At 38.7% G+C, this 26,228-nt stretch overlaps 3 protein-coding genes and 2 pseudogenes across 7 annotated transcripts; 2 read left to right on the forward strand and 3 right to left on the reverse strand.

Moving 5' to 3' along the window:
* Window positions 1-7,403: 7,403 nt before the first annotated feature.
* Window positions 7,404-11,224, reverse strand: LOC147930744 (uncharacterized). The gene is given in 5 exon segments (XM_087477009.1): window positions 7,404-7,739; window positions 7,842-8,132; window positions 8,268-8,990; window positions 8,992-9,018; window positions 9,020-11,224. Coding segments are annotated over 5 exon segments (3,582 nt in total).
* Window positions 11,225-13,151: 1,927 nt separating this feature from the next.
* LOC147930745 (uncharacterized) lies at window positions 13,152-15,992 on the forward strand. Its single transcript, XM_087477010.1, has 4 exons — window positions 13,152-13,409; window positions 13,661-13,859; window positions 13,956-15,353; window positions 15,493-15,992. Exons 1-4 carry the CDS (start codon window positions 13,152-13,154, stop codon window positions 15,990-15,992), a joined length of 2,355 nt encoding a protein of 784 aa, XP_087333136.1.
* A 3,170-nt stretch (window positions 15,993-19,162) lies between these two features.
* Window positions 19,163-20,560, reverse strand: LOC147930746 (aluminum-activated malate transporter 10 pseudogene; annotated as a pseudogene).
* Window positions 20,561-20,758: 198 nt separating this feature from the next.
* Window positions 20,759-23,625, forward strand: LOC109127475 (subtilisin-like protease SBT4.2; annotated as a pseudogene). The gene is made up of 9 exons (XR_015573914.1): window positions 20,759-20,850; window positions 20,984-21,075; window positions 21,159-21,405; window positions 21,503-21,986; window positions 22,070-22,164; window positions 22,270-22,479; window positions 22,566-22,677; window positions 22,770-22,972; window positions 23,057-23,625. The product of XR_015573914.1 is annotated as a subtilisin-like protease SBT4.2 (transcript).
* Window positions 23,626-23,666: 41 nt separating this feature from the next.
* LOC104723669 (uncharacterized) lies at window positions 23,667-26,184 on the reverse strand. 4 transcript variants are annotated; one of them, XR_015573915.1, is made up of 11 exons: window positions 25,857-26,184; window positions 25,692-25,759; window positions 25,309-25,390; window positions 25,024-25,107; window positions 24,860-24,894; window positions 24,725-24,770; window positions 24,576-24,629; window positions 24,426-24,493; window positions 24,136-24,219; window positions 23,990-24,039; window positions 23,667-23,880 (listed from the first exon to the last, which is right to left on the reverse strand). XR_015573915.1 is itself a non-coding variant. In XM_010442054.3 (11 exons), exons 1-11 carry the CDS (start codon window positions 25,910-25,912, stop codon window positions 23,774-23,776), a joined length of 744 nt encoding a protein of 247 aa, XP_010440356.2. In that variant the 5' UTR covers window positions 25,913-26,184; the 3' UTR covers window positions 23,667-23,773. The 4 variants fall into 4 exon arrangements, 2 of the variants coding, with proteins under 2 accessions (XP_010440356.2, XP_087333770.1); XR_015573916.1 differs by having other exon boundaries at window positions 24,855-24,894; XM_010442054.3 differs by having other exon boundaries at window positions 24,576-24,634; window positions 24,855-24,894.
* Between the last annotated feature and the right edge of the window lie 44 nt (window positions 26,185-26,228).

The raw sequence follows: 26,228 nt of genomic DNA on the forward strand, positions 1-26,228 counted from the left end.
GGCAAGCTGTGTAACCTTTGGGATGAGTTGAAGAATTATCAAGCAAGTGCAGTATGTCCCCACGGTTCGATTATGTCTGCGCTGGTCAAAGAACGAGATGATGAGAAATTTCATCAATTTGTCATGAGGCTCGACGATTCACGCTTTGGTGGGATCTGTACAAGCCTCGTTAATATTGATCCACTTCCGTCTCTCGGTGTTGCCTACTCCAAAGTAATACGTGAGGAACAGCGACTTGCTTCGTCACGACATCAAGAACAGAGGCAGGAGGCTCTGGGTTTTGTCGCACGTCGCGAGTTGGTTTTTCCACCCATAGCCGCTGAGAACCAACCTGTGAATCGTGTGGAGTCCTCTATTGTCAGGTCACGTCCCGTTTTATGTTCTCATTGTGGAAGAACGTGTCATGAGAAGAAGAATTGTTGGTCTATTGTTGGTTTTCCTGACTGGTGGACCGATCGTAATGGTGTTGGCCGCGGCTCTGGTGGTCGTGGTCGTGGTGGTCGAGGTACTGGTACCGTACATGGCAGAGGACAGATAGCTACGGCACATGCAACAAGTTCCAATCCCTCTTCCAATCCTTCAGCGTTTCCAGAGTTTACACCAGAGCAGCTCCGAGCCCTCTCTCAACTACTTCAAGAACGAACCTCTACTAGTAGTTTTGACAAGTTATCTGGTAAGCCAAAGTTTGGCGATGTTATCCATATACAGGGGCCTCGCATCATATGACTGGGAACCTTACTCTCTTGACTAAAGTTGTTTCTATTTCACCTTGTTCGGTGGGTTTTGCGGATGGTAGCAAAACAATGGCTTTAAGTATGGGAGAATTTTCTCTTTCGGATAAAATTTCCTTGACTAATGTTCTCTACGTCCCAACCTTGAACTGCACTTTGATCTCTGTCTCTAAAATTGTGAAGCAAACTAAGTGCATGGCCACCTTTACTGATACAATTTGTGTTTTACAGGACCGTTTTTCGAGGACTTTGATTGGAAGAGGTGAAGAGCGTGATGGGTTTATTATCTAACGGATGTTGCAACCGCAAAGATTCATTCAGTTATTGTCTCTTCTGATCAAGCTTTGTGGCATCAACGGTTGGGTCATCCAAGTAATTTGGTGCTTTCGGTTTTACCTATGGTTTCTGTTTCCGGTTCTTCTAATAGCTCTTCGACTTGTGACGTGTGTTTTCGAGCTAAGCAAACTAGAGAAGTTTTTCCTGATAGTATCAATAAAGCTTCGGATTGTTTTTCTTTAATTCATTATGACGTGTGGGGATCTTATCGTGTTCCTTCTTCCTACGGTGCAGTTTATTTTTTGACTATTGTTGATGATTTCTCAAGATCAGTATGGACGTATCTATTGCTTGAGAAATCGGAAGTACGTACTGTTCTTACAAATTTTCTTGCGCACACCGAAAAACAATTTGGCAAGACTGTCAAAACGGTTCGGAGTGATAATGGGACGGAATTTATGTGTCTTTCCTCCTATTTCCGGCAACACGGCATTGTTCATCAGACATCTTGCGTCGGTACTCCACACCAAAACGGCCGTGTTGAACGGAAACACCGTCACATCCTCAATGTCGCACGAGCATTGTTATTCCAAGGAAGCTTACCAATTAAGTTCTGGGGAGAGGCTGTCTTAACCGCTGCATACTTGATTAATCGCACTCCAACGTCGCTTCATAACAATCGCTCCCCATACAAAGTACTTCATGGCACCAAACCTGCTTATGATCAGTTGCGTGTTTTTGGCTCGGCTTGCTACACACATCGGTTGTCTCGTGACAAGGACAAATTTGGGGCTCGGAGTCGTCTTTGCGTATTTGTTGGTTATCCTATTGGTCAAAAATGTTGGAAAGTTTTTGACATGGAGCAAAACAAGTTTCTGATTTCATGTGATGTTATTTTTCGAGAAGATGTTTTCCCCTTCGCGGGAAAAGTTGCGGAGGTGTCTTCTTCTCCGGCTCCATCTGCTTCGTTGATAGCTGATTCAGATTGGTGTCTTCCTCTACCTTTTGCTGACAGGGGGAGTGCTGTGTCTCCTGTTCCGGTTACTGCTCCAAGTGATACTCGCGATGCTTCCTCTGTTTTGTCTCGTGAGCCGGTTTCTTCATCACCAAGTGAGTCGACTGTGTCACCTGTTTTTTCTTCTGCGTTACCTGCAGTTCCGGCTTTGTCTCCTGCAGTTCCGGTTCCGTCCTCTGCAGTCTCTGTCTTGTCCTTACCAAGCTCCTCTGTCGTCCCTCCGACATTGGTCCCTGTCCCTCCGCTTCCGTCTGCTGTCGTTCAACCGCCGCCTCAACCCAACAAGCGTCAGGTTCGACAGTCTAGTCGTCTCAAGGACTATGTGTTGTATAACACCACTACTGATATCGACACTCATCACGCTCTCTCATCCTCTGTTTCTCAGTTCTCGTCTTCGGTCCAAGGTAATTCCTTGTATCCCTTGACGGATTACATATCCGACACTTCTTTTTCTGCAGGACACCGTGCCTATTTGGCTGCAATCTGCACTGCTACTGAACCCAATAACTTCAAAGAGGCGGTCCGTATAAAGGTATGGAATCATGCCATGACTAAAGAATGGATGCTCTTGAATTCAAGAAAACTTGGGATGTTACAGATCTACCACCTGGTAAGGTTGCCATTGATTCTCAATGGGTGTATAAGACTAAGTATCGGGCTGATGGTCCTCTCGAGTGTTACAAATCCCGTCTTGTTGTATGCGGGAATAAACAGGTCGAAGGGGAAGACTATCATGAAACGTTTGCTCCTGTGGTAAAGATGACCACTGTTCGTACTCTCCTTCGGCTTGTTGCTGCTAATAATTGGGATGTTTTTTAGATGGATGTTAATAATGCTTTCCTTCATGGTGACCTTGAGGAAGAAGTTTATATGAAGCTACCACCAGGTTTTCGACACTCTCATCCTGGCAAGGTTTGTCGTCTAAAGAAGTCATTGTATGGGTTGAAACAGGCTCCTCGGTGTTGGTTCAAAAAGCTGTCTGATGCGTTGCTTCGCTTTGGTTTCAAGCAAGCGTATGATGATTATTCTCTCTTCTCTTATACTCGTGAGAATATTGAAATCCGTGTGTTGATATATGTTGATGATCTTGTTATTTGTGGGAATGATAGCTATATGGTCCAAAAGTTTAAAGACTATTTAGAGAAATGTTTCTCTATGAAAGATTTGGGGAAATAGAAATAATTTCTTGGGATAGAAGTATCTCGTGGGTCAGAAGGGATTTTTGTCACAACGCAAGTATGCGTTAGATATCGTTGTTGATACTAGCGGTCTTATTTCCCGGCCTGCCGTTACTCCGCTTGAACAAAATCACCATTTGGCTAATGATGATGGTCCGTTGTTGACCGATCCTACTCCATTTCGTCGTTTGGTTGGACGTGTGTTATATCTTCATCATACCCGTCCAGATTTAAGCTACTCTGTCCATGTATTGTCCCAATTTATGCAACATCCACGTGAGGCTCATTGGCAAGCTGCTTTGCGTGTGGTGCAGTTTTTAAAGGGTTTGCCGGCTCAAGGGATTCTTCTTAAAGCTGACTCTGATTTGTCTCTCACAGTGTATTGCGACTCGGATTGGTCCTCTTGTCCCATTACTCGACGGTCCATTAGTGTGTTTTTGGTGCTTCTTGGTGGTTCACCGATCGCTTGGAAAACCAAGAAACAGAAGACTGTCTCTCATTCTTCCGCTGAAGCTGAGTATCGTGCGATGTCCATTGCTCTTCGTGAGATACAGTGGCTTCGTAAGTTGTTAACAGAGTTAGGTATCAAACAGTCCCAGCCTGCTCGGTTGTTTTGTGACAATAAGGCTGCTCTTCATATTGCTTCGAATCCTGTCTTTCATGAACGCACCAAGCATATCGAAAATGATTGTCATGCGGTTCCAGATGCGGTGTGTGATGGTATTCTTGTTATGCAACATGTTGGGTCTAGTGAGCAGCTTGCTGACATTTTGACAAAAGCTCTTGGTCGCCCACAGTTTCTCTACATAATGTCCAAGTTGGGTGTTCAAAACCCTCACACTCCAACCTGAGGGGGAGTATTACAAATAATGACGTATCATTAGCATATATTGTTGTATTTATCATTCTAGTGGGATAAGGGTTAGGGACCGATATACTAGCATCTAAGAGCTTATCATGTGTAAAGTCTCTCTTGTATAAATACCACATTGTGGTTAATCAATAAAGCTAGTCAGTTTGATATCTAATTCTACATGACCGGAACATCTATGGCTTGCTCTCATGTCGCATGTGTAGCTGCTTATGTCAAAACAATCCGTCCAGATTGGTCCACTTCTGCTGTCAAATCTGCTATCATGACTACCGGTATCAACATTGAACCGTACCGACTTATTCCCTGAAGAAAATATTTAAGATACATCTGAGACCAGAATCGTGTTTTTGTTACAGCTTGGGCAATGAACGCTTCGAAAAATGCAGAAGCTGAGTTTGCATATGGATCATGATATGTTAACCCTTCATTAGCAGTTGATCCAGGACTTGTTTACGAAATAGCTAATGAGGATTACTTGAGAAATCACAACTACCCATCAATGACAGCCAAAGTTTCTGCCTCATCCACTTCAGATATCACTTTTTCCAGAACAGTCACCAACGTTGGGAAAAAGGGATCCACTTACAAGGCATAATTGTCTGAGAATCCCAAACTCAGCATCAAGGTTGAGCCACAGACTCTCTCTTTCAAGTCACCGGGGGAGAAGAAGTCTTACACCATTACCGTCTCGGGCAAGAGTCTTGTTGGTATTTCTGATATTGTGTCTGCGTCTCTCGTTTGGCCGGATGGATCACACAATGTGAGAAGTCCTATTGTTGTCATGTGTACACTTAGGCATCAATCCCAAATTTCAAGAATTTGATGTGATGGTGTGTGTTCTATTATAACATCAATTATTTAATACATTAACAAGATTTTCACATATCACACAAAAAAAAAAAAAAAAAAAAAAAAAATCTTCTTTCATCGTTAGCAAAGTCAGTTCAATTTCGCTACCCAACATGTAAATCTCTTAGTCAAAATGCCCATATTTTAAAAATATTCTTCTATGTATATTTAAAGGCAACTAAGAACACTACCTCCAAATTATATATATAAGACCCAAGATCCATTTCCTTATTATATTAGTTAAATAGGAAAAAAATTGTAAATATTATCCTATATAAAAAAAGTTCAAGCTATAATATTTCCCTATTTTTAACAATAAAAAGGATACTCACCCATATTTTCAAAATTTAAGAGAAAATTTAGTGGAAACATAAGAATGAATCTTGTTCTCCACAATACTAAAACCCATTCTCTATACTTGTTGGTTTTATATAAAACAAATCATTACAAAATAGAGATATACATGGACTTCTCAAATATAGATATTATATTAGTCTTTAATACTACTAAAGAAAAATTAATAAAACAGAAACTATAAAAACACTTATCAATCAAATTTATTCACATTTGTTTTATATTGTTACTTAATTAATTTTAGATTGAATTGTTTGATGTGAAGCAACTACAAAAGGTCAAAATTAATATTAATTACCCAATAATTTAATAGATTGTAATTTTACAAAAAAAAATAATAGGTATATTAATAATAATTAGTAACAAAGGTCTTCAATATTTTTGAATTTTGAAAATTTTATATAATATTATTATAAGATCTTGAATTTTTTTAATTTTTTTGGGAAATCTTATAAAATCTGATTTATGAGTTGATTGAGGATATGGATTAAACATTCATGAAGTATGGATTTTGCTTCCATATGAATTTGATGTCTACAAAAACAAAAGAAGCTTATTAATGAAATATAAATAAATCTCTACAGCATAAATTAATAATTCATTAATTGTCAAGATAATTTATCTCTTACACACGAATATATATATATAACCATATGTACTAGCAACTTCACATATTGAGAATTCTAATCAAACAATTGAACATCTCGATAATGGCTTCCCTTGGTTTGATACGGGTTATAAGCTTCTTACCACAAGATCTTATGAGTTCATGGGACTTGGTGACAAGAGCTAGCACGTCCCTAATGTTGAGACCAATATAATAGTTGGGGTAATAGACGCCGGAATCTGGCCTGAGTCCAAGAGTTTTTTAGATAAAGGCTTCGGCCCAATACTTCAAAAACTTTACAAAAACTTTACAAAACCTCATATTCAGAGTCGACAAAGAATGAAAAATAACTTCCGTGTACGGCATACTAAATATTTTCTTTGGAAAAATAACTAAAGCAAGCCCTCAGTTATTATTAGTTGTAGTTTTATCATACTAAATATCTCGTTTACTTTTCCTTGTTTTTAAGTATTTTCGAACAATGTTTTTTTGGTTCCATAATATGAAACTGATATTGTCGTAGTCTTTTCAATCTTTTTTGGTTCCATAATATGAAACTGATATTGTCGTAAACGAGAGAGATGAAGTCAATATCGAGTTTATGAGATCGAAATCGACGAAGTTGCAAGTCCTCCTTGCAGGGCTTCGATGAACAAAGCACTTTTGGGTAGTTAAAACTACCTCTTTTTCAACCAGGGGGACCTGATGCAAATATGAATGAATATTACAATGCTGCTGCGATCTCTATTTATAGAGACTCAGAAAAAAACAAAACAAAAACCCTAGCTTAAACGATGGAAAACCGACTAAACCGTGAAAATAGAAAAAAAGAACAAGGCCATAACTTGATGGACATGTAATACAAAAGCAAGCCCATCAAGGTTCGATGCTACGTTGCCTCAGGTCCCCCCTGGTTGAAAAGGATTCGTCCCAGAATCAAGGACCTCATTATCCCCACGGAAAGGAGATAAGTGATTGACGTTGAAGACGTTGTGAGTCCACAAGTGTGACGGAAGTTGCACCTTATAAGCATTATCGTTGATCCATTCCAGAACTTCAACAGGACCAATCTTTTGTGACTTGAGCTTGTTGTATTCTCGTAGAGGAAGACGATCCCTTGTTAGATAAACCCAAACAAAATCGCCTGGTTGAATTAGAACAACACGTCGTTTCTTATCAGCTGCCTCTTTATACTTGGTAGTAGCCGCGTCCAAGTTCTCCTTTGCTCGTTGATGTACTGTCTGTAATTCTTCAAAAAAATCGAGAGCATGACCATGAACACGCGTACGATCGGGGAGAGTTGTTAAATCGAGGGGACAGCGTGGAATGAAGCCGTAAACAACATTGAATGGGCTGAAGCCAAGACTACGGTTAAAAGCATGGTTATGTGCGAATTCTGCTTGACATAATTTAGCATCCCAGCTCTTAACATGATCACCAACCAAACATCTCAACAGATTTCCCAACGCACGATTAGTGACTTCAGTTTGGCCGTCAGATTGGGGATGATACGCGGAACTCATGTCCAAGCTAGTACACAACATCTTCCACAAAGATCGCCAAAAATGATTGAGGAACCTTGTATCTCGATCAGAGACAATAGATTGCGGGAGACCATGGAGACGATAAATCTCGCGAAAAATAACGTTGCCACCATCGTAGCATCAGTCGTCTTCTTACATGGTATAAAGTGAGCCATCTTGGAGAACCGATCCACCACCACAAAAATGGAGTCATGACCTCGCTGTGTACGCGGAAGACCTAACACAAAGTCCATATTAACATCAGTCCATGGTTGTGTAGGAACAGGAAGAGGTAGATACAGTCCGGCGTTGGAAGCTTTGCCTTTAGCTTGCTAACAAATACGACAACGTTCTACAAAACGTTCAACATCACGTCGCAAAGAAGGCCAAAAATACGACGACGAGACCAAGTGCAAAGTACGATCACGACCCACATGGCCTTCCGCATGAAGTTCCTGAATGATTTGCAAGCGTAAACTAGACTCCGGAACACAAATACGTAAACCCTTGAAAAGAAACCCATCATGAATGGAGTAATCATCGGTAAGCCCTTGTTCGGCATCAGTGAACACACTAGCAAAAAACGGATCCGTCTTGTACAACTCAGCAAAAATGGCGAAACCTGGAACGGACGCATGAACCGTGGCTAGCAAGCTGTGTCTTTGGCTCAAAGCATCAGCCACCCGGTTAGTTTTTCCAGATTGATGTTTGATAGAAAATGTAAACTGGTGCAAAAACGCAATCCATGAAACATGACGAGATGAAACCTTAGCTTGACTATCCAAATGGCGCAATGCATCATGGTCGGTAAAAAGCACAAAATCGCGATGAACCAAGTAATGCCGCTAATGCTTGATAGCCTGAACAATGGCGTAGAATTCCACATCATACGTACTGTAGCATTGTCGAGCTCCATTCAGTTTCTCACTATAAAAAGTCACCGGACGATTTTGCTGGCTAAGAACAGCTCTGATTCCCAGCTTAGAAGCATCACAGTGGAGCTCAAATGTAATGGAAAAATCAGGAAGAACCAAAATTGGAGCAGTGGTGAGCTTAAACTTGATGTCCTCAAACGCCACCGTACATTCAAAACAACCATCTCTCATACAATCTGTGATAGGAGCCATGATAGAGCTAAAATTGAGGACAAATCGACGATAGAAGGAAGCAAGGCCATGAAAACTGCGAGCCTCCGTCACGGTCCGTGGTAGTGGCCAGGACCGAATAGCTTCAACTTTAGCCTTGTCCACAGATAATCCTTTGTTGGAGACAACATACCCCAAGAAATTAACCTCTGATGTACCAAACTCACATTTTCGACGACCTGCAAATAATTGTTCCTGACGTAAAACGAGAAGAACATCACGTAGGTGGGAGATGTGTTCAGGAAGAGACGAACTAAAGATGAGGATATCGTCAAAGTAGACCACCACGAATTTACCAATGAACGGACGAAGGGCCTGATTCATAACTCTCATGAACGTACTCGGAGCGTTGGATAACCCAAATGGTATGACAAGCCATTCAAATAGACCTTCACGGGTTTTAAACACTGTCTTCCACTCATCACCGCGACAGATTCGAAATCTGATGATAACCACTCTTTAAGTCGAATTTTGGAGAAAATACAAGTTGTCCCAATCTGATCCAGAAGATCATCAAGTCGAGGCATCGGAAAATGATACCGAACGGTGATCTTGTTGATAGCCTGGCTATCAACACACATTCTCCATGATCCATCTTTTTTTGGAATGAGTAAGGCAGGCACAGCACAAGGACTAAGGCTCTCACGAATATGTCCCTTGCGCAAGAGTTCTTCGACTTGACGCTGCAATTCCTCATGTTCTTGTGGACTCATGCGATAATGTGGGTGATTAGGGAGTGTCGCACCTGGAGCAAGATCAATGTGGTGCTGAATATCATGGAGGGGTGGCAGTCCCAAAGGCAACTCAGCAGGAAAGACATCCGCAAAATCAGCCAAAATCGACTCGATGGCTGCCGACACATGAACCAAACATGCGACATCAACCGAAGGTACACTAACCAAAGCAAACGCGATATCTTCATGCTGAAGTTCTTTTTCAAACGTGGAATGGGAACACAGCAACGTAGGTGCCGAGGGTTTGGTCTTATTTGAAGAATCAAACGAATCTGGCAGGGTTGGTGTAGTCTTGAACGCGTGCTCTCGGGAAGGCAAGAGTACAATATTATGTGTTTCCCAAATAAACTGATATGTGTTACGCACTCTGTCATGTATAATTTTGCGATCATATTCCCACAGTCTTCCTAAGATAAAATGACTTATATCCATGGGAGCCACATCAAAATAAAAACAATCCTTGTAGTATGGTCCGATAGAGAATGGCACAAGAGAGCGTTGGGAGACACGAGTAGCAACACCGTTTTGGAACCAAGACAGCGAATATGGCATCGGATGCGACTCAAGTGGCAAACAAAGCTTGCAGACCGCAGCTTCGGCGATGACATTACGAAAGCTCCCGGAATCAATAATAAATGTACATATCTTGCCGAGAATAGTACATGTAGAACAGAAGTTATTAGTTTGGGGCCAGTGTTCGTCACGCTGCTGAGGAGTTAAACACACATGATGGATAACAAGGGACGTGCCCACATCACCAGTTGTATGATGAACCAGCTCATCACGGTCTTCGTGTTCCTCATCCGATGAGTTGGCTTCACAAAAAGAAGCTTTCTCCTCAGCAAGCAGTCCACGCTGCATTTGTTTTGGACACGCTGTTTGACGGTGTCCCGGCTCGCCACAAGTATAACAACGAAGGGCATTACGTGCGGAACGTCGGAGCCCTGATTCTTCTTCCTTGTTTGCGTTGCTCGAATCTGATTTCAGCTGCTCCGTATTATCATGCGGTAGTGTCGAGTTCTGGTGATCCGTTGGTCGCGATCTGTACGAGGAAGAGTTCCACGAAGATGTCTTCAGCTGTTGCTCAAACAAAGCAGCTCGGTGGTGAGCTTCGGCGATTGTTGTGGGGTCAAACGGAGTCAATGAATTCTGAAGTTGCGGTTTGAGTCCACCGATAAACCATGAAACCAACTGAACTTGTGTATCAAAAATCTCATTCCGAATAAGCAACAAGTAAAACTCTTCTGCATACTCATCGACGGTACGAGATCCTTGTTTCAGGTTTTGAAACTTCGTGAACTGCAGACAGTCATAGTTGTGGGGCAGGAATGTATCTTTCAATGTTTTTTTCAACTTCTCCCACGTTCGTATTGGAAGCTTTCCTGCACGTGCACGAGTTGCCTTTGTATGTTGCCACCATGAGGCTGCATGACCACGAAATTTCGTTGCAACTAAAGCTACTTGACGTTCGGCAGGGACTCTTTTAAAATCAATGATTTCTTCAACCGCTACGAGCCAATCAAGCAAGTTGTCTCCACGAATACCCCCATGAAATTCAGGGATATCTACACGCAGACCTTGTTTCCAACGTGAGTCGTTGTATCGTTGCTCTTGTTGGCGGAATTGAAAGAGGTCACGTTGTGGAGGGTTAGCTACAACCGCGAGATTCCCTTGCTGACCTCGTGGGTGTTCCCCTCCAATCATGATTTTTTTATTAACATTGGGCGGGTCTTGTTGTCCGTCGGCTGCAACAGTTGGAGCTGGTCGTGGATTTCCACCACCCAGATGGGTGAGCAAAGTTTGGCTTAACTCGTGGATGGGCGTCTGCAGAGCAAGTTGAGAGGTGAGGAGAGTGTCTCTGAATTCGACCCAATCAATGGTCGAGCCAGGTTGTTGTTCTCCACCAGTCTCGTTCTTGAGGGGTTTAGCAGGAGGCATCTTCAAATCCAGGAACGAAAAAGAATCTGATACCAACTGATAAGGGGAGGTGGAAGCAAACGGAAATAATATTTGTCTTTTCGGGGTAAGAAATCTCTATTATATATATATATATATAATATTAAGAGGTTGATAGCACAACAGATAATATAGCAGTAGCAATATATTGCAGTAGCTGTAGGCTAGAATTTAGTTTTTTAAATAATATACTCAAAAAACACCTTTTGTGACAGTAATAGTTGTCGCTCATCCTTCGCAAAACGGTAATAGTAACGGATTTGCGAGGAACTTACGTTCCTCGCTATTTGCGTCTCGCAAATTGAAAAACGTAACACTTCAGTCGCAATATTTGTGACGAATATAATTCCTCGCAAGATACACGCAAATTGCGATGTCTAATATTTGTCGCAATTTTCTTGCAATTCTTGTCGAAGTAAATCCCTCGCAGATTTGCAAGACTTTTATGCCATTTTTTCCATCGCAAATTATTAATAATAACATAAAGCCAGTAATATTTTTTCTCGCAAATTAGTAGCAATTTTGCATTCATTTCAAATCCATAGCATAAATTTGCCACGGATTTTGGATTTTTTTTTCATTTTGATATTTACATTTTTATATTTTAACATTTTTTATAAATAGAAATAGAAAATAAAATTCAAAATCCGATATATAAATTGTCTTACAAACCATGTTCAAAAAACCAAGTTCAAAAAAACAAATCAAAAGTTTAAAAGCTTGTGATTAAGAGGTTACGGTTCCGGTTCTGGTTCATGTGTCTGTGTCTGTGCCTATGCATGTGCTTGTGCCGATGCCGGTGTCATCTCCTGTCTTTCGTATGGTTGGATTGCAGCCATGTTCAGTCCTCGTCGGAGTTCTGCTTCCAAACTTAGCAGCAAACTCAGGATCCTTCTCAGCAAGGTAATCAAAGTATGCATCGTAGCTATGCATTTTTTCCACATTGTCTTTTAGTTGAGTGGCTTGAGTTGCCAGAGTTTCGGCTTGAGTTGCGAGAGTAGCTTCAGCGACAACAAGCTTCTGAGCAAGAACAACCGGATCATCACATTCATTGTACATTTCTCACAAATTTGCGAGGGAAGCATTTGCAAGGTTTCTCGATTTGTTAGCAAATGACTCGCAAATCCATAGCAAATTTGCGAGGGAATTTTTTCGTCGCAGTTTTCCGTCGCAAAGAGCGTGTTTTCTTGTAGTGGATTGAAATTTAGCAGTTGGATATAAAATCTTATTATATAAAGTTTGATGTCAAAATTACTAATTAACAAGATCGTGACATGTGTCAATTGTATCATTTAGATATTGACACATGTCAATTTTAAATTTATTAAAATTATAAAAAATAAAAATGTAAAAACTCAAAACTTACCATAAAAAGGTTTTATATAAAGTAAAATAAAGAAAAGAAAAACCTAATAAATAGAAATTCAAAATTCAAAATTATAATCGTCTTTTTTTTCACCAATCAAATAATTTATTCAAAAAGACTGTTATTGTATGAGTATATAAGATTAACGTATGTGTTTTTGTAACTATAAAATTATTAAAGTAAAGAAATACATAATAGGTTATTTAATGTGTTCATAAATAAAATTTCTCGTGACATGTGTCAATTGTATCATTCAGATGTTGATATGTGTCAATTCTAAATTTATTAAAAAACTTAAAAATAAAAATGTAAAAATTTAAAACTTACCCTAAAAATATTTTATATAAAAGTAAAATAGAGAAAAGAAAATCTAATAAATAGAAATTCAAAATTCGAAATTATAATCATCTCATTTTTTCACCAATCAAATAATTTGTTCAAAAAGACTGTTATTTTTTGAGTATGTAAGATTAACGTATGTGTTTTTGTAACTATAAAAATATTAAAGTAAGGGATAATGTATGGATTGAATCCCCGACGGGTATGGAGAATATTGCTACAAAATACTTTGAGAATCTTTTCAAACAATCGGATAGTAGAGGTATTTCAGAGATGTTACAGGAAATTACTCCAATCATTACGAATAGCATGAACAGGGATCTAATTAGAGACATTTCTGAAGCGGAAGTCCGGAAGGCTTTGTTTGCCATGCATCCGGAGAAAACTCCAGGACCGGACGGAATGACAGCTTTGTTTTTCCAACGTTTATGGTCTTCTTTGAAAGGGGACTTGGTGGCTCTGGTTAGAGAGTTTTTTCGCACGGGTGGTTAAGACCCCGTCTAAATGAGACCAATATTTGTCTCATTCCTAAAGTCGATAGGCCGCAGCGTATGGCGGAGTTTAGGCCGATTAGTCTATGTAATGTGAGCTACAAAATAATTTCTAAAGTGTTGTGCTTTCGGCTTAAACGTTTCTTGCCTCTCCTGGTTTCAGAAACACATTCGGCTTTTGTTTCTGGTAGGTTAATTACGGATAATATTCTGGTTGCTCAGGAGATGTTTTATGGGCTCAATACTAACCGCCGGTGTAATTCGGAGTTTTTGGCTTTTAAAACAGATATGAGTAAGGCCTATGATCGGGTCGAATGGGATTTTTTGGAAGCGGTCATGCTTAGATTGGGATTTGCTAGGAAATGGATATCATGGATCATGTGGTGTGTTACTTCATTGTCGTATCAAGTTCTTATGAATGGTCAGCCTCGGGGTTCTATTATACCACATAGGAGTTTACGTTAGGGGGACCCTCTGTCACCGTATTTGTTCATACTTTGTACTGAGGTCCTGATAGCGAATATTAAAAAGGCAGAACGGGAGAAGAAATTGACGGGTATCTCAATCGCTCGCGGTAGCCCTACCGTTTCGCACCTGCTGTTTGCCGATGATAGTCTGTTTTTTTGTAAAGCAGAGGCGACTGAATGCCAGACGGTTATGGAAATTATCAGCAATTATGGCAAAGCTTCAGGGCAAGAGGTTAATTTAGAGAAATCTTCTATAATGTTTGGTAAGAAGGTTCCTCCTGAGATAAGGGATCAATTGAAATCAGTTATTGGTATATCTAAAGAGGGCGGTATGGGTTCTTATTTGGGCATTCCTGAAAGTTTCCAAGGTTCAAAAACGAAGGTTTTTGGCTATGTCAAGGATAGGTTAGATGACCGTGTTAATGGTTGGAACGCAAAGTATCTTTCAAAAGGTGGTAAGGAGATTATGATTAAATCGGTGGCGTTAGCTCTGCCCACTCACGTGATGTCATGTTATAAATTGCCGCAGGAGTTGACGTCTAAACTAACTAGTGCTATTTCAACTTTTTGGTGGAAGTCCAATGATAAGGCTCGAGGTTTACATTGGGTGGCTTGGGATAAATTATGTAAAGATAAGTGTGAAGGGGGTCTAGGCTTCAGAGCTCTGGAACAGTTTAATGATGCCATGCTAGCGAAACAGTATTGGCGGTTAATTCACTACCTGACGTCCTTAATGGCTCGGGTGCTGAAAGGGTGTTATTTTAGAAATAAACATCCTCTGATGGCCACTAAACCATATAGCCCTTCCTTCGCTTGGAGAAGTATTTTCTCTACTAAGGAATTAGTAGCGCGTGGTGCACGGTGGGCGGTTGGCTCGGGCTGCTCTATCTCGGTTTGGCGAGACCCTTGGATACCAGATATTCGACCACGTCCAGCAAACGGCCGGGGAAGACTTTGGCTACCAAGTTTGATGGTTAACCACCTAATTAATCTTGTTACGAAGGATTGGAATTTGCCTATCCTGGAGGAGTTTTTGGATCCAGGGGATGTAGCGATTATTCGAGGTATGACGGTCAGTAATGTCCTGAAACCGGATAGATTAGTATGGCACTTTACCAAATCAGGGAAGTATACGGTTAGATCCGGATATCGGCTAGCTCGGGATTTAATGGCTGAGGTTGATTATGGGCCGACATGTATGGCCCTTAGGGCCCAATTGTGGAAACTTGAAGTTCCCCCGAAGATCCAACATTTCTTCTGGCAGGTTGCTTCGGTTTCTCTCCCAGTGTTAGAATGGCTTGTGCATAGGGGTGTCCGGTGTGATACTTCGTGTAAACGGTGTGCGTCTGCACCAGAAACTATAAATCACGCTCTTTTTGAGTGTCCTCGCTCGTGTGATGTTTGGGCGCTGTCCTCGGTATCGTTAGTTCCAGACGGCTTCCCATATGGTTCAATCTATGCAAACTTAGATTTTATTTTTTGGCGGGCGGCTTCCCAATCGGGGGATCCTGATATAGCCTCTCGGCTCCCCCTGGATCTTATGGTCACTATGGAAAGATCAGAATAAAAAGGTTTTCCTGGGTTTAGCGGCCGAGCCGGTCGATATATTAAATCAGGCGAATAATGATAAATTGTTATGGGAGGAGGCCAAATCTTACTCGGAGAGTTATCTGCATCCTCCGTCTTTGTTGGAGGACAGGGGGTCTTTTCCTCGGTGTCAGATTGATGGTTCATGGAAAGGTTCAGACCCTCTTCAGGGTTTGGGTTGGTGGTGCGGTAGTAGTGAAGATTCGACGCTTCTTCTCGGTGCACGGAGTATTAGACGCGATCCTACATCCTTACACGCAGAGTTACAAGCTTTGATCTGGGCCATGGAGTCTCTGTTGGCGGCTGGAGTTGACTGTCAGAACTTCGAGACGGATTGTGCAGAACTAGTAGCGATGGTGCAGATGCCTGAGGATTGGCCCGCTTTCTCGAATCAGTTGGAGGAGTTACTCTTGCTCAAAACATCCTTTCCTTCCTTCGCTCTAACCAGGATCACACGCGACCTCAACGTAAGGGCAGACTGTCTTGCCCGTTCATCATGATCTTTATTTTCTGAAAGTTCATTTGTAAACACTTCTCCTCCGGGTTGGGCAACTAACCTTGGAGTTATCTTCTAATTTTATTAAAGTTGGTTGAAAAAAAAAAAAAAAATATTAAAGTAAAGAGATATATAATAGGTTATTTAATGTGTTCATAAATAAAATTTATTGGTTGTAGTAAAGACTAAAGAGTATGTTTTACAAGTAAAATATTTTTGTGTGTACAGTGGTAATGTAGATAGTATATTTGTAAATAGATATACATTAGTGTATTATAGCAAAAAAGTTTGATGTTAAAATTACTCATTAACAAGAAAAGACTGTTATTGTAATATATATAAGATATAAGTATGTAAGATTAACATATGTGTTTTTGTAACTATAAAAATATTAAAGTAAAGAGATATATAATAGGTCATTTAATGGGTTCATAAATAAAATTCGTTGGTTGTAGTAAAGACTAAAGAGTATATTTTACAAGTAAAATATTTTTGTGTGTACAAGTACATTTTTAATGGTAATGTAGATAATATATTTGTAATGGATATACATTAGTGTATTATAGCAAAAAAAAACAACTATTTTCTATATCTAAAAGTTTATCTCTTTACTTTTATATATTGTTTTTACTTACGAAAAGAATTAAATATCTATTCTTTGTTAAATTTGATTTTATTTTAATAACTTTGAACTCATCTACAACTATTTTCTTTAACTAAAAGTGTATCTATTACTTTTTTTTTCAACCAAACAATAAATTAAAAAACCAAACAATAAATTAAAAGGAAATTCCTCAGTTAGTTGCCCAAGCCGGAGGGAAGGAGTTTATTAAAGAAACTTCAGAGATAAGAAAACGCGAAACACATGCAAGATACTCTGCCTTCATATTTGCTGCACGCGGGATCCAGGAGATGAAGAAAAGTAGGAAGGACTCCAGCGAGTTAAACTCATCGACAGGTTGGAGAAAGATGGGCAATCTTGGACTGCACCATGGTGAGTAACTCAGCACAATCAGTCTCAAAATGTTGACAAGTGATTCTTACAGCACGTATCCGCTCCATGGCCCACAACAACTCTTCTAACTCCAAATGCAGGGGGAGAGGCTCCATCTTAGACACGAGGTGAAAAACATGGATATGCGAAGATGGAGATGGAGCTGACATGACCACCGTAAAAGAGAGCGCCTCTTCCCAGGCTAACTTATCGCCCAAAGCCTTAGCAATTATATCATTTGCCTCAATCTCTAAACCTTGAAAAACTTTTTTGTTTATAGCTTTCCAGATTGCCCATAAAATTCATGGTAATTGAAGAAGTTGATCAGGATCACCTTATTGAGAGGCACCCTTCCAGAAAAAAAAAATCCAAATTCGATTACACCGACTCATATGTAAAACCCTCTGACGAGACCAGAGTCGGAGATAAATCCCACGAGCGAGGACATTCAAAGAAAACATGATTAATAGTCTCAACCGCAGAGTCGCACCTTTTACACCAAATGTCACATTGGATACATCTGTGTATCTATTTACTTTTATAGATAGATTACCAAAATATTTACTTTATATTCTTTTAAAGTTAATTTTATTTTTAAAAATCTAAACCCGCACATCGTGCGGGTCCTAATCTAGTTATATATAAAGAAACATAACTAAAGTTTTTTTTTTATAACAACATAACTAAAGTTATCTAAAGGAAAGATGATAAAATAATTAAGAGTATTATTGTAAATTTAGAGCTGTAGAACCAAATGCTCTCTAAGTGCTTTATACAGTAATAACATGCTAATGCTCACCTTAATCACAATACTTGACTGGATATGGAATACGCATTATGGCTAGTTAAACGCTTTACCAATCAAGAAGTAAATATATCTTATTTGGAATTAAAATTTCATGTGAACAATCTTTTTTTTTTTTTTTGAGATTTCATGTGAACAATCTTAAAATCTATAAAATATTCTTTCGGTTTGAACTATATACTACAAAAAATTAATATCAGAATATATAATATCAGAATATAGATATTGAAATATCTATTATATAACTACTAATTACATGTAATGACATAATTACTGTAATTTCTTTAGATTTTATAACTCTCTAAATTATACTACTCAATCAATTTTCTCCTTTTTAGAGTATGTTCTCCCAATTAATAATATAGAAATATCATAATGATATTATATCAGATTTTCAAAAAAATTAAGAACCGTTATGTGATCAGTTTTATAAATTATCAAGCGAAGAAAATCATTTTTTAAAACCATAGTGATCTGTAATTATTTTAGTTTTTTGCTATTAAAAGAAAACAAATAGAAAAAAAAAACTTTTAAATGGATCCTAAGTATGTTTAGTAAATAAATATTAAATACCATTAAAGAAAACATAATATGAAAACAACAACCAATCAAATCTGTTCATATTACAATAAAAATATTAAATAATTCTATAAAGAAATAATTGAAAATCCTAAAATAGATATTGTTATTTTATAAAATCCTAAAATAGAAAATCCTAAAATAGAGATTATGATAATAACGTTATCCTCTCAGAGCTCAAAAATCACATCATCCAATACAAGAAAATGACATTACAAAAGACCAAGCATTATGATCATGATGCAAAATCCTAGGTTTGTATCCAAGAAAAATGGAGCAAGAAACATTAAAACAACATATTGAAACTTGAGTAATGAGAGATTGCATTTCAAGGTCATGTGACTCTCAACTCAACTCACTCATCTTTTTATAAGTCAAAAATCAGAAAAACAGAGTGAGTTCAGAGTTAAGAAAACTAGGCAGAGAGAGAGAAGAAGAAGAAGAAGATGATACAAGCAATGGCTCACGGTGATCACTTAAACTGAGCCAAGAAGGCATCTGCTTTAATGGCTTTTTGCATAGTTTTTTTACTTGAGATTTAACTCTGAAGACTGGCCAATGCTTAGTTTCCCCTCAATCTCATTTCTTGTTTGCTATGGTGACACTGTAAAAAAGAACCCTCTAGATTCATTATGGATTCCAGTATTATTAAGATTTAGTTCTATAACTTGCTTTTTGGCCTTGAAACCAGTTACGGAAAGGAGCAAACTCATATACTAAAAAGCTTATATATACATGAAAAGTCCGCTTAAAATCTTCATGTATGTTGAGTTTTCAATACGTAATTGAAAGTGATTTAAGAAGTTAGTGGTGGTTGTTTAGTGTTGTTGCCTCCAGTTTTCTTTTTAAAATCCTGTTTGAAATCTGCAAGATTCGCCAGTTCATCGACAGCTTCGACGGTTGTTTGAATTCTAGCTGTGTTTTTGATTAACAACGAAACCAAAGTGGCAACTGGAAGGATTTCATGTAGGCTCATCGATATGGCTCTATCTTCATTGTTGTTCTCTTCAGATGGGACTTCGTCTTTTGGTTTGTTTGTCTCAATTGGAACTGTTTTCAAGGTTTCTTGAAGTTCTTGTACTGCAGAGTTCATATCAAACACCAGGAAATCCATTTTGGATGATTTTCTTGTGTTCTTCATCATTTCCATTAATTCTCGTAAGATTTTTGAAGAAGCTGAGCTCAGTTTCATACAAGCTTCCCCGAAATGATTCTTGACCTGGTCTGGAGCCTGTAGAAGCAAAAGACACTGGTTTTAGTTTCACAACAACCTCTAAAAGTTACTTCTTCAAAACTGTGGTAAAATTTAAAAGGTTGCCTCTGTTTCATAGTTGATGCAGATACTGAGATTCTCAAGGCAATAAGCACATCTACGCATAGCAGCCCCTATCTTTGCGTATAGCTTCCATGGATGGCGGAAGTCAAAGCTTCCATGTGCAGGTTCCCATCTGGCTAGATTCGCCTGAGAGATTAGAAAAAAGAACCGAGAAGCGAATAAGCTGCTGCAAATCAAAAAGATAAACTATTTCGTTATCCCCATAGATAATTTGTGAAGTTACACTGAGCCTCTATAAATTGCAGAACGTATCTCCTCTAAAATACAAAAACACAAGAAATCAGTGTTCATAGAGTAACAAACTCTCAAAAGGGAAGGAATAAGAGAGTAACATCATTGACCTGTGGCATATGGATATTACCCTTCAATATTCTACCTCAAAAGGTATGATTTTGAGAGTTGTATTTATCAACTAAAAAACATTAGAAAGTCTCCCAAAATCATTCAAAGTATCATTCTCAAAAAGAATTGTGATATTTTGAATAACATAAGATTTAAGGTTGGTTTTATAAATTGTTGATTGAATAACAAAGGATTCTGAATTATTTTAAAGGAATTTACATAAATCTTAGTTGAATAACATTGGATTTCATAAGATTTTTTTTAAATTCTTAATTGAATAACAAAGGATTTTAAGAATCCTACAAAATCTTTTAAAAATCAAGTTGAATACCCCCTCTTAATCTAAAATTTGGATATAACGAATTATACATTTAATTCCCATATTCATTGCATTGTCACGATCATTTCTCTCTATATGTAATGACCCTCATTATAAATATTGTACCAGCAAGCAACTTCACGGAATTGAAATCTCTTGTCAACAGGTAAAAGGTCTCGATCGATAATGGCTTCCATTGGCGTAATCCTATGTCTTTCATCAGTTCTTCTCATGAGCCTTTGTCAAATTCCTACAGCTATTGAAGATGAAAGAAAGGCAAGTCATAATATATGTTTCGTCTTGTAACCCTAATAACTATATAAGTATATCTGTTCTAAATTGTATTGGCCTCTTAATATTCATTGGTTGTGACTTCTGACATTTTGACGCAGGTGTATATTGCTTACATGGGAGCTCTTCCTGCAAAATCTTCTTATTCTCTTATGTCTCACCATTATAATATCCTTCAAGAAGTTATCGAATCAAGGTTTAATAGTTTTTATACATAAATTTTTAACAATGGGAATTAATAATTCAGTGTCTTGTTGATGAGCCGGCTTGAGTCAAATCTTGTTGCTTGTTATTGACATTAATTATTGTTTTCTATTATTATTATGCAGCTCCGTAGAAGATTCTTTGGTCAGAAGCTATGGAAGAAGTTTCAATGGTTTTGCAGCCAAACTCACTGAATCTGAAAGAGATAAACTTATTGGTGAGTTCTTATGATAAATAAAAGATTATGAAACTCTTCATGATGATGATGATGATGATGAAGATGTGTTGTGTGATTTGAAGGCATGAAAGGTGTGGTTTCGGTATTCCCAAGCAAGGTTTATATGATTATGACGACAAGATCTTATGAGTTCATGGGACTTGGTGATAAGAGCAACCATGTCCCTGAGGTCGAGAGCAATATAATAGTGGGTGTAATAGACGGTGGAATCTGGCCTGAATCTAAGAGTTTTTCAGACGAAAGCATTGGCCCAATACCAAAAAAATGGAAAGGAACTTGCGCAGGAGGAGCTAATTTCACATGCAACAGGTAAGTAACATTGTCACTTTTTTCCTTCTCCAAATTTCTTGCGTGACACGAAAGGAACAAAAGATAGTTACTAATTACCCTAATCCAAATACTACAGGAAGGTGATTGGAGCACGATACTATGTGCAAGACTCGGCAAGAGACACTGACGCTCATGGGTCACACACGGCTTCTACAGCTGCCGGAAACAAAGTAAAAGAAGTGAGTGTGAACGGTGTGGCAAAAGGAACTGCAAGAGGCGGTGTGCCTTTAGGTAGAATTTCTGTTTACAAAGTGTGCGAGCCAGCGGGTTGTAGTGGTGATCGACTGTTGGCTGCATTTGACGATGCTATAGCGGACGGGGTCGATGTTATAACCATTTCTATTGGAGGCGGTGTTACTCAAGTTGATATCGACCCTATTGCTATTGGATCATTTCACGCCATTGACAAAGGGATTGTTACCACGGTAGCGGTTGGAAACGCCGGCTCTAAACTTGGAAAAGCGGATAACGTTGCACCATGGCTCATATCCGTGGCTGCTGGCTCGACGGATAGAAAATTTGTTACTAATGTGGTTAATGGAGATGACAAGATAATACCTGTAAGAAGCCTTTCCCTTGTTTCACTTGATATATAAGTGTGTGTGTCGTCATCTATCATGGTGATTAAAGTATGTACATACAGGGGAGATCGATCAATGACTTCGACTTAAAAGGAAAGAAGTATCCTTTGGCGTACGGGAAAACTGCTTCAAACAACTGTACAGAGGAGCTAGCAAGGTAACTTGTGCCTCAAAGAACCAATAGTGACCTAACTCGCAACTCAAGAAATTATATGTTTATGGATATATATATATCTTTTGATGCATTTGTGTTTTATGATAGGGGTTGTGATAGCGGCTGCCTGAACAATGTGGAGGGAAAGATTGTGGTGTGTGATGTTCCAAATAATGTTACGGAACAGAAAATAGGGGGTGCGGTTGGAACTATCCTTCATGTAACTGATGTTGATACTCCCGGTCTTGGTCCTATTCCGGTTGCAACCTTAGATGATACCAATTATGAAGCATTAAGATCTTACGTTCTCTCCTCACCGTAAGTATATATATATGCTACATTATAAACAAATCTTTGATTAGATTCTCTTAAGATGTTAATGAAAATTTTTCGATATGAGACAGAAACCCGCAAGGAACTATATTGAAGACTGTGACAGTTAAAGATAATGATGCTCCAATCGTTCCTACCTTCTCTTCTCGCGGTCCAAACAAGCTCTTTAGTGATATTTTGAAGGTAACAGACACTGAAAACAAATTAACCGAACCACGTGGTTAGAATATTTGTTGGAATTTGGATTTGATCGATGACTTGAGATATATATGCAGCCTGATATAACAGCACCAGGAGTGAATATACTAGCAGCATATTCACCATTGGCTCAAACGGCACTTCCGGGACAAAGCGTGGATTACTATTTCATGACCGGAACATCTATGGCTTGCCCTCATGTTGCAGGTAGCTGCTTATGTCAAGACAATACGCCCTGATTGGTCCGCTTCTGCCGTAAAATCCGCTATCATGACTACGGGTAATTATCAACATCAAATCGATCTAATCTCTGAAGAAACAAATTAAGTTAAGTGAGATCGATCCTTTTTTTTTTTTAATGCAGCTTGGGCAATGAACGCTTCGAAAAATGCAGAAGCCGAGTTTGCATATGGATCAGGATTTGTTAACCCTACAGTGGCAGTTGATCCAGGGCTTGTTTACGAAATAACCAAAGAGGATTACTTGAACATGCTTTGCTCTTTGGACTACTCATCTGTTGGCATTAGTACTCTTGCCGGTGGAACCTTTACTTGTTCTGAAAAATCAAAGCTTTCTATGAGAAATCTCAACTACCCTTCAATGTCAGCCAAAGTTTCAGCTTCATCATCTTCAGATATCACATTTTCAAGAACAGTCACCAACGTTGGGAAAAAGGGATCCACTTACAAGGCAAAATTGTCTGGGGATCCCAAACTCAGTATCAAAGTCGAACCAGATACGATCTCTTTCAAGTCACCTGGGGAGAAGAAGTCTTTCACAGTTACAGTCTCTGGCAAGAGTCTTGCTGGTATTTCTAGTCTTGTGTCGGCCTCTCTGATTTGGTCGGATGGATCACACAATGTGAGAAGTCCAATCGTTGTGTATACTTAGGCATCAACCCCAAAGTCAATATAATAAAAGTATTTCATGTTATGGTCTGTGTTCTAAAGATTATGACGACAAGATCTTCTCGATATTAAAATTCAGTTCATTAGGTAAAATAAGGGGTTCTGTAAGTCTTTACATTTCAGGGTTCAAACTCAGTGTATGCTACGATGCAGAAGGTTCACCTATTGAAACTCTAATTATCACCCTTTCCCGGGAACATTCCCTCCATGTATTCGTCAAAGTTTTCATCATCCTTGCCTTCTCTATCATCACCTTCCGACTTGCGCTTTCCCGTTTTCCCTACAATATGAAACACATTATATTTCACACCTACCCAAAATTACAATATTCCATATCTTTTTCTACAAAGAATAGACCCAAAATATATTGAACTTTGCATATTACACACCTTTCCTCCTCTCCTCTTCATCTGTGTCATCTTCACTGCATGATTGATTCCTGTATTTCAAAGTTAACGTATCCAACTTAATGTAATCGAAAAAGAATAACGCATGACTCTTATTTGCAAATTAACAAGAATCTCTTTATCCATACCGTTTTCGTTTCAGCTTTTTCTTTTCTTTACTCTCTGATCTTTCGCCTTCCTTTCCTTTTTTGTAATAGAGCTTATCCGCACATCTGGTGCCAAAAATGTTTGATATTGTGAAAACTTAGGAAAGCAGGTTGTCAAGCTTTATTGAGACCAAGTGTTACACAACAAAAGCATTGAAACAAACCAGGATACAAGTACTATGGTCGTCGGTATTCAATTTCCAAAACCACTACTAATTCAATTCAGAGAGCATAGAAAATAGAGATGAGCAAGCTATACAATGAATGCCTACCTCTCACAAGCTACGAGTTTTACAAGGGCTTGTTTGTCTTCTCCAGCTTCATGATAAGAAAAATTCACCTGCAAAATCAACAGAGCTCAGTAAAACAATCCGACAAAAAACATCAGAACAGTAATTGAGAAAATATCTAAAGGTACATGCCTCATAGCTTGCTAACCCTTCCTTTTCATCACAATGTTTGCTCCCACACATGAACTGCCCTGACAGAAAGCAGTTTCATTCACACTCAAAACTCTTATCGCAGCTACTTCAAAATAAATCACAGGCAAAGAGTTTGAAGGAATATTAACCTTTCCCAGTCATTACTTCCTTTTCCGTTCTCCATCTTAAACCCATCTACAAACATTCAAAAATAAGTCAACTGAACAAAAGTAATACAGGAATCCACGTGAGATACAGTAACTATGCATCAGATTTTACCTTACCAGTCTTGTATCTTGACATGTCAGCTATACAGTATCTTAAATCATTCAAGGAGATAAACGTGTTGTACTCATCCACAATCCCATTAAACAGTACTAGAACATAAACTAAAGATTATCTAACTGGTGATGATGAACTCAAAGCAGCACAATGTATGAAAGGATACTCTTTAAAAAGCTTATCATAGTATTTTTTCACCAATCTTTGCTCCCAAGAAGGGTTCAAATCATCTTCCTCTGAACGTATAAACCTTTTAACCAAAAAAAAGAAACACCCCCAAAATTACAGAGAGTTCAAGAGATCAGAAAAGATACACAAGAAACTATCTTCTACAATTCATAAACAAAAACAAAGTAACAGATATATGCCAACATATGGCGTATACCAAATAAGATTCAGAAAAAAGAAACTAGCAGATTCATCAAAGCAAGCATTCCAATACAAAACATACCGGTAGCCTTCTCTTAGTGTGTCCTGATCAGTTTTAACTGGTAACTTAACCTCAGCTGGCTTATCCGTCCCATAAAATCGAACTGTAAAGTGACAAAAAAAAACAAAAAGATGAACCTCATGAAAAGTAGCTCACTCCAGGGCAAAAGGAATAATCTTTCTAATGAAGACCAAAAAAAACAAAACATGTAAGGCTGACTGTAGCCTCCTTCCTAGCTCAGAGGAGAAGACTGTTCATCAACCAGTTTTTGATTTAGGACACATGGATTCGGGTAAATAGAAAGCCACTTATTCACCCTAAATTCCCAAAACTTTTGTCCATTTAAACCCTAACTATCGAACTACAAACAAATCGAAAGAGACACATTGAAAGAAGTGTAGTACCGTAGTCTTTTAAAAACTTCTTATGCCGCTCGTAAGCATTCAAACCACGAATATGCGCTTGGTATTGCCTACAGAGAGACATACGATTGAGACAGTCAAATTAAGAAGAACACAGAGAATGAATCAAAAATCAAAGTCAAAATCGGAAAAAAAAATAAGATTAACTGCTTGCGTTCTTCTCTGTCGTATATGTCAGATCTGATCGTTCCCGAAGAAGCCATCCCTCGCCACCGATGCCCGATGGAACACTGTCGTAGACCTTATTTGAGCTTATCTCCGTCTATTTTTCCTCCGATTACACCAATTGTCTCTTAATGGGCTGGGCCATTATGGACAAACAATATGGGCCACTGAAAATGCTAAAAATGTCGGAGTTTTTTGTGCCTGCAACTAGCGAGAAAGGAATCTTCGGATGTCACTGAGAACACAGTCACAATGGTCAAAAACTCGACAAGAACTAAGGAGTAGTTATAGACATAGAGACTGTTTGTGATTCAAATGTGCTAACAAATCCATCAAATATATAAATGAGAAAAT

Source organism: Camelina sativa, chromosome 12 (genome assembly GCF_030686135.1).
Source record: "Camelina sativa cultivar CO46 ecotype springtype chromosome 12, ASM3068613v1".
Classification (NCBI taxonomy): domain Eukaryota; kingdom Viridiplantae; phylum Streptophyta; class Magnoliopsida; order Brassicales; family Brassicaceae; genus Camelina; species Camelina sativa.